An 8163-nucleotide genomic window follows, 5' to 3' on the forward strand; every position below is an offset into this window, starting at 1 on the left:
ACTTCTGAAAACTAGGAAATTACTTTTAGTAGTAGTTTACTAATTTTCTTTGGATTCAAACTTTTTGCTGCTGGTCAGTTTTTTGACAAAAAGCATTAGCTATTTGTTAGAAATATTAGTCCAATTTTTAACTTGCTTTTTTAGGTATATCTGGCTTTAGGGTTTCTGATCTTTGTGTGTCCCCATAACAAGAAATGTTTACAAAGCATCAAGAGTCACCGACTTTTCATGAATATCAACGAGGTCACAGAAAGCAATCCACAGAAAGCACCTGCTGTGAAGGCAGTGTGGATGAGGGGCAGCTGTTTGCAGCCTCTGGAAGCAGAAGATATTTAAATTGCACCAAAGTAGCCACAGCCAGTTGTCCAAACAAAGAAGCAGGAGGAAAAATAATATTCCATGGGAAAGAAGAAGGAAACCCCAAATAGTGCAGTCTGGCCTAAACAAGAATACAGAAATGAGTTCAAGAATGTATTTCCACAGAATACCAGAGCTGCTGACTGTACAAGTCAGCAGACAAGGTTGTTCCTTGAAAAAAGTCTAAATATAGGATCTGCTATATTTTACCATATAGCTGTACCTTAATACAATACCTGGAATTAGACTCATTTTCTTATAAATACAGGTAAGGATTTTCTTCTGGTACAGGACTAAAGTTTGCTCACCTATAATCAACAAAGTCAAAACCAAGTGAGTTTTATTTAAATAGAGTTCTAATTTTTTCAATGCAAATTAAGAACATAGAGCACTATGGCAACCAAGCACCATTGCTACAGAAATTTGCCATTTTTATTAGCTATTCCTAAAGACATAACCACTGCAAGCCTGAGCAATACAATTTATTTCCTCAGATGATATCAGAGAGTAGAATTTCTACTATTTTTTCCCTTTAATTATATATAATTTCAGTTCATCAGCATAATCAAACAGTCCAAAGCAGAAATCTCAATTAGATATTCTGCCCTGTCAAGTACCTTCAATATGGTATTCCTTCTTGTGTTTAGAAAGTGTGGAGTGAAAGGGATATCTCCTGCAGGACTGTTAATTGCTTCACCTCCATGTACATGGTTCCTAAGTCACTTCAGCTTATGCATGTGAATTTATGAAATTACTGCATGGGCATGTGAGCAATAAATTACAGTTTTCAGCTGAAGAGAAGCATTTAACCATGGTGGGAGCACAGGAAACTCAGAGCAGTCAGGTTTGTCTTCAGGCTGCTGTGTCAGGGTTCAAATGGTACAAAAGCTGAAAATTGGTAGGGCAGAAGGAAGAATCATTAAATCATGGAATATCCTGAGTTGGAAGGGACCCACAAGGGTGATTGAGTCCAGCTCCTGTTCCTGCACAGACACCCCAACAATCCCAGCCTGTGCATCCCTGGAGCGGTGCCCAAAGGCTCCAGGACCATTCCCTGGGGAGATCCCTAAGCTGCTGTTGGTGTATCTGAGCACTGCACAGAGCAGAGAGATGCAGGTAAGGGCTGCTGTGGGTGGCCTCTTTCAGCTCAGATTTGTCAGGCAGATAAAATAATTATATGTCAAACTTAAAGTGTTTAACAATTTTTAACAATTGTGTTAACAATTTTTTTGGTGTGTTGTGGTTTTTTTTTTTTTTGTTTTGTTTTTGTTTTTGTTTTTTGCATGTGTTAAAATATTGTTCTGAATTTTTTTGTTAAGATGAACTACTTTTTTGGTATGCTTTTCCATGCAACGTGAAACTATTGTTTTTAATAAAAACAAGAAACAAGTGAAAGCTCAGAGTCATTGAAGATGATTGGCATCTTTCCACATGAGATAACCTGGGAACACGCTCATCTCATCTAGGATACTTGCACCACATTACTCAACTAAAAATCCTTCAGTACAAGAAGGCAGGCGAATTTAAAAATGCACTAATCATATCAAATCCTCTTGTGACTTGCGAGCCTCTGTTTTTGCAAAAATGATTGTTAGAGGTTTTAAAGCAGGGACTACTTAGTAACCACTGCGTTAACATCAGTAACTACTGATTAACCTCCATGCACTTTGGGCCCATTCTTTCCCCTCGTTACCGGGCTCAGAACCGCTCAGTGGAAATGTTATCTGAGACAAGCAGTCATATGAAACCAAAAAACCGGGCAGTCAGCAAAATGAGCCCTTTTGTTCTCCATAATTTATATGGCGAGTTAATTACGAAAGAGCTTTGAGATTTTGAGCCTCACCAGCCGGGGTCTTCTGCGCTGAAGGGTGTGGAATCGTACTGGAAAAAAAAAAAATCCGAAAAGCCGAGGGGTCCTCCCTCAAGGAAACAGCGTGGTTTTAAATGTTATTAATGAGGAAGAAACCCCTGCTGGTGCTTTTTCTTCCTAACACGCGTCACTCGCTTCCTTTTTGCTCTCGTTATTGGGCTACCCGGGGCCGCGCCCGGCGCTCCCTCAGCGCCTCAGGGGGGTGGTGCCGGGTCCGAGGGGGCCCGGGGCCCCTCAAGCCGGGCGGCCGCGCCCGCCGCGCACAACATGGCGGAGGGGCGGGGCCGCGCCCGCCCTGCCGTGTCCTGACGGGAACTCGCGGCAGGGCGGGTTGGGTGGCGGGGCTGTCGGTCAGCGCCGTCCCTCAGCCCCGCCGGGGGCAGCGCGGGGCCGGCGGGCTCGACTGGCGGCTGCTCGGCCGGTGGGTGCGCCGGGGGCGGGGGACGGGGCGGGCAGAGAGCGGCCACCGCCGGGGCAGCCGTGCCGGGGCACAGGGAGCGGAGCCGGGCCTGGCGCGACGACTGTGCGGAAGCGGGAAGGTGGGAGTTGTGCGGGGCACGGGCTGCGGCGGCAGCGGCGGTGTGGGGTGGGTGTGTGCGGGGTGAGGGGTGTGTGTGCGGGGCACAGGGCGGTGTGGGGCAGGATGGGTGTATATGCGGGGGACGGGCTGTGTGCCGGGTGCGGGGCGGGTGTGTGGGAGCAGAGGGGTGTGTGCGGGACAGGAGTGTGGGGGTACAGGGTATTGGGGAGCAGGGGGCGGTCGGTGTGTGGGGCTGGGGCAGTGCGGAGGTGGCGGGGCAGGGATCGGTGTGTGCCGGATATGTGTGGGATGAGGGGTGGGTGTGGGCAGTGTCCGGAGGAGGAGTGAGGGGAATGTGGGGATCTCAGAGGGGCTGTAAATCCAAATGTAACGGGTGTCTGTTGTTTCACTGGGAAAAGCGGGCGCTGCTGCGCTGTGCGGGCCGGCAGCTGCGGGCCGTGCTGGGGCTGGCCGGGCTCGGCCCGGGCCCCGCTGGGACACCGCGTCCCGGGGGAGGCAGTGCCGGCGCTGGAGCGGGAGTGAGTTTATGTAATAATTGGCTCTTACATAATGGTCTTTAGCACACCGCTTTAATTAGCACCGCTACCGGGGGCGTCCTGGGCAGCAGCGTCTGCACACTGCGGCTGCGGAGGACCCCGAGGATGGGAATGCAGTGAGCAGGGCTGGCACACAGGAGCTCTAGGGCTCGTCAGCGCTACCCGACCTTAGGCAAGCGCAGGGCTAACCGGTGTCAGTGACTCTGCTGCTGGGCGGAAAACCACAGCGCCTCGCGCTGTCAGCCGGCCGGTGTGAACGGGGGACGTTTCTTTACAACACTGTTTCCATCGGCTTTTTGATCAAGTATGTGAAAGTCATCCTTGTTTCAATCTCATGTGGCTGAGAGGGGCAGGAAGAGAATGAAGGAAAAACAGAACAGTGAATGGACTGAAAAAGGTTGGCAAACCTTGGCTTGTCTTGTGCTGTAGGTGCTTTTGGGTTTAGCCGTTGCTGGAATTGGTAGTGTCAGCTGTCTTCCTATTATTTTGGTTGTGTTCTTTCTGTAGGATAACAAAAGGCATTGTGTGTGTTGGGATATGCAGTGTCCCAGGAGACTGCAGGCGAGCCTGGACCGTGGCACTGCCTTTTCCATCTCCTCTCCTGACATCAGCAGTGAAATTATGCTGTGTCTTTGCCTGTTCTCACTAGGTCACCAGAATCATAGTGGTGGGGTCTGTTGGAATGCTTGTCTGCTCTTTTCTGCATTAAGTACGGGTAGCACACTTCAGAAATGTTTTGTGACACATTGCTCTGGGTTCCAAACAGTATTTCAGCAGTTCTTGGGTTGTATCAGTAGGCCTTCTGTTTAGAATAGCTCAAGGTGACTTTTACTTCCTGCTGATTTCTTGGAAGCATTTCCACTCACCTGATCTGGCTGGTTTCTTGTTATTTCTTGTGAAGTGTCCTGCTAAAAAACTGGTGTTGTAGCAGCATGTAGTGTCTTTAGCCTGAGCAAATGGTGTCACAGGCCACCTCAAAGTGTTTGAAAGTTCACAGAGAACTCTCTTGTTCTCAGTGGCTGCTAGTGGGATCTTTTGGGAGTAATTGTACCTGCGGTGCTGCCACACAGTGAGGTTTTTTAATTCCATGGGGAAAAATTCTGTTGTGAGTGAACATCTGGTTGTACTTAGCACTATCCCACAGCTGGAATACCTTATTGAAAGCAGGAGACAATGTGAAGACCTCCCCCATGACAACTGAAGAGCTTCAGCTGCTGAAATGCCTGAGGTTTCAGTGCTGTTGGCAGCAGAGATCTTCCCTGCAGCTTGTTCTAATTGCCCTCCAAATGAACAAGCCAAATTGTGAACCTGCAAAGGTTGTCAGTGTCTTATAGCTTTCACTGCACCAGAATGCACAATGTTGTAAAAAAAGCATTAATTAGCCAGCAGTAGAATTTCCCTTCAGCTGTGTAAAAGATCCTGCCTGCCTGAGGGTTGGTTAAGACCTTGAAGGTAAAAAAAAGAACAGCTGAGCTTACAAGCTGTAACAGAATTGGAAAAGTAGACTAGCTTGTTCTAGCTGTGAGGATCATGGTAATTCACATAAATCATTAACTGGCCACATCTCTCAGTCTTTCCACAGGGTTGAAGTACTTATCTTCTCTTGGGTTTGAAGTTTTGAGTCTATTAATAGAGTTGTACGCTAGCAGGCTTTTTTGAGAGTTGTGCAATAATTGTCACTTTTAAGTTCTAGATTTCAAGCTTGTTGGATCTGTTTGTTCTGTGTCATGTCAGACGAGGCTTTTCGTTGTGCAGTTTCCAATAACATTTCTCGCAATGTTGCCATTTCTTCTTATTCTTGCCACAATTAGAAAAAAAAAACCTGTCTGGAAAGTAGAAATTATCTTTTCTGATGAGTTAAAAGGAGCAGTCATATCCTTGGTTATAATTAAGTGATGGAAATTGTATCATTTTTAAGATGCCTTTATCCACAGCAATCTCTTTTGGAAAGAAGTTCTTAATGTTTCTGAGAGCTCTAGATATGCTTTTGAACTTCTGTATGGAAAGCTTCTTATGAACTTTCTAATTATTTTCCCTTTCCTCCTTTTATATTTCAGGCTGCAAGGACATTCTGTGTTACTGAAGGAAGGTGCTCCATTTTTGGAGTGACTTATGATGTCAAGAACTGTATCATCCTGGATTTTAAGCTCAGCCAGAAGCAGCATTATTTTACAAGGGAAAGGACGCTGGTACTCCATCTGTATCCCAAATAGAAACAAAATCAAATGGAAGCTTATTTTCTCCAAAACATGTCCCTACCCTGCTGGGAGCTGCAGCTTAGACAGAACTTTCTCCTTTCCCAAAGCATTCCGGCACACTTCCACCGAAGAAGAGCATTTTTCTTTCCAGCTGTCTCCGGCACAAATCAACGACATACTCAGAGCAGGCGAACTATCCCACAGAACACTGGATTTGAATGGCAAGAATACAAATTCCGTGCTGAGGTTTGAAAGCAACCAGCTGGCTTCCAACAGCCCCATAGAGGACCGGCGAAGCGCGGCCACGTGCCTGCAGACGGCGGGGATGATGTTCGGGGTGTTCGACGGCCACGCGGGCGCCGCCTGCGCCCAGGCCGTGAGCGAGAGGCTGCTGCACTACATCGCCGTGTCCCTCATGCCCCGCCAGAGCCTGGAGGAGATCGAGCTGGCTGTGGAGGCCATGAAACCAGTGCGGCCCATTCTGCAGTGGCACAAGCATCCCAACGATGTGGAGTACCACGAAATCACCTCGCAGTACTTTGAGAACCTGCGGGTTTACTGGCAGCACTTGCTGGACCTGGACACTGAGCCAGGGTTTAGTTTGGAGGAAGCCATGATTTGTGCATTCAAAAGGTTAGACTCAGACATATCACTGGAAGTTCAGGCTCCTCAGGAAAATGAGTTGATGAGAAATATTGCCCTGCAAGTAGCTTTTTCTGGTGCCACAGCCTGTGTAGCTCACATTGACGGTGTTCACCTACATGTGGCAAACACCGGTGATTGCAGAGCAGTTTTAGGGGTCCGTGAAGAAGACGGAACGTGGTCTACTCTCCCTCTAACCCGAGACCACAATGCCTACGATGAATTTGAAATTAGAAGAATGAAGCGAGAACATCCTAGATCTGAGGAGAAAACCCTATTTGTGAATGACAGATTACTGGGGATTCTCATGCCCTCCAGAGCTTTTGGAGATGTGCAATTAAAATGGAGTAAAGAATTGCAACACAGCATTCTCGAGAACAGCTGTGATGTTGAGGCTCTAAACATTTATCAGTACGTTCCTCCAAACTACCATACCCCCCCTTATTTAACTGCAGAGCCTGAAGTTACATACCACAAGTTAAGAAGCAAGGATAAGTTTCTCGTTATTGCTTCAGATGGGCTGTGGGAAATGCTGAGTAATGAGCAGGTTGTAAAACTTGTTGCTGGACACCTTACAGAGCTCAACATGCAGAAACCACCACTGACTTTTAAGAAACCAGTTAATCTGGGCTACATGCACAACTTGTTGCTGCAGAGGAAGAGCAAAGGCCTGGCCTCCTTGGACCAGAACACCGCCACCCATCTGATCCGGCACGCGATCGGCAGCAACGAGTACGGCGAGGTTGACCCAGAGAAGCTGGCTGCCATGCTGACCCTACCCGAGGACCTGGCCAGGATGTACAGGGACGACATCACTGTCACGGTGGTGTACTTCAACTCAGAAACTATTGAAGATTACTACAGGAGCCACTAGTAGAGCCTTGCACTGCTGCAGCTCAATATCACTAGGGAACTTTGATCCTGAACCATTCCTCTCGCTCTCTGGTAGTGCAGCTGCTACCAGTGCCTGCAAGTTCCTAAATATTTTTGTTACTTACTGGCTTTGAAAATAACTTTCTAAAAGGTGAAATTTCCCTGGGTTTCCAGGTTTGTATACACTGAAGAAAAATGTTTTCATAAAACCTTACTGAAATGTGACTGAACTAAAGATTGTGGACCAGTTCTGATTCCATGAGAACCTCTGGTAAAACTTTCCAATGAACAAACAAGGCAAATTTCACTGAGACTGGTACAATTTAATAGAGATGGATAATAGGTGTAGCTGCATGGAGTGTCAGGCTCTGTTCTTGTAGAGAGCGAGTAGCATCCTGTTGAAGCACTGTAACTGAATTAAATAAATTAACTACCAAACCTTTCTTGGATGTGTCAGATATTTTAACAAATTGCCCCATATTTATAAAACAACATGAAAGAAGACTGCTCAAAGAGCTCCGGAAAGATGTCTTTTCCTGATTCTCTTCCTTAAGCAAGGGAAAAATTGTATCTTCTTGTGCAGTTCTTTTCAAGTGGGAATTCATATTCTCTTAATTCTGTGTGGACTTGTATGACAGCTTAGAGTTCAAACACATGAGGGTCTTCAAAGTTCCCTGTTCAGGATTTAACAGTACTAGACTTAAGCATTTGAGTCTTTTGCTTAAACAATGTACTCTTTATTAAAGTATTGATAATTTAAATTGTTTGTCAGATCTAGAAGTTCAAAAATTCACCTAAAAGTAAATACAGCAAAAGAGAGCACCTTTCTTTCCAGATTTAACTTGGAAGAAATAACAGTGCTGATACTTCTCCAAAATAGGTTTAATCTTTCATTCTTGCTTCTCCTTATAGGTACAGAATTATTTTCCCTAATGAATGTATGTTTTAGTCTCTGAACATACACAAAAGTGTATTTTACAATGGTTTTCCTTTATACTGCACTTTCCAGAGTGCTGTCCAAGCTTGCAAATTAGCTTTTACATATGGTGTTCTCTGGTGCCTCTTCCTTGTTTACACTCAACAGGAACTGTTTCCCGCAAGGATGTACACACTGGGAATATAGACCTGTTTACTCTTCTTTGCTGC

At 46.2% G+C, this 8163-nt stretch overlaps 1 protein-coding gene and 1 long non-coding RNA gene across 6 annotated transcripts; one reads left to right on the forward strand and one right to left on the reverse strand.

Annotated features, from left to right (window-relative positions):
* Positions 1-762: 762 nt before the first annotated feature.
* On the reverse strand, positions 763-2427 carry LOC128812709 (uncharacterized). Its single transcript, XR_008438800.1, has 2 exons — positions 2201-2427; positions 763-1245 (listed from the first exon to the last, which is right to left on the reverse strand). It is a non-coding gene; the product is annotated as an uncharacterized LOC128812709 (long non-coding RNA).
* A 138-nt stretch (positions 2428-2565) lies between these two features.
* Positions 2566-7460, forward strand: PDP2 (pyruvate dehydrogenase phosphatase catalytic subunit 2). Of its 5 annotated transcripts, none has more exons than XM_053987271.1 (2): positions 2566-2648; positions 5362-7460. In XM_053987271.1, the coding sequence occupies exon 2, from the start codon at positions 5417-5419 to the stop codon at positions 7016-7018; it is 1602 nt and encodes a 533-aa protein (XP_053843246.1). In that variant the 5' UTR covers positions 2566-2648; positions 5362-5416; the 3' UTR covers positions 7019-7460. The 5 variants fall into 5 exon arrangements, with proteins under 5 accessions (XP_053843246.1, XP_053843244.1, XP_053843248.1 ...); XM_053987269.1 differs by lacking the exon at positions 2566-2648 and adding an exon at positions 2661-2766; XM_053987273.1 differs by lacking the exon at positions 2566-2648 and adding an exon at positions 3189-3286.
* Positions 7461-8163: the final 703 nt, after the last annotated feature.

This window comes from Vidua macroura, chromosome 11 (genome assembly GCF_024509145.1).
Source record: "Vidua macroura isolate BioBank_ID:100142 chromosome 11, ASM2450914v1, whole genome shotgun sequence".
NCBI lineage: Eukaryota > Metazoa > Chordata > Aves > Passeriformes > Viduidae > Vidua > Vidua macroura.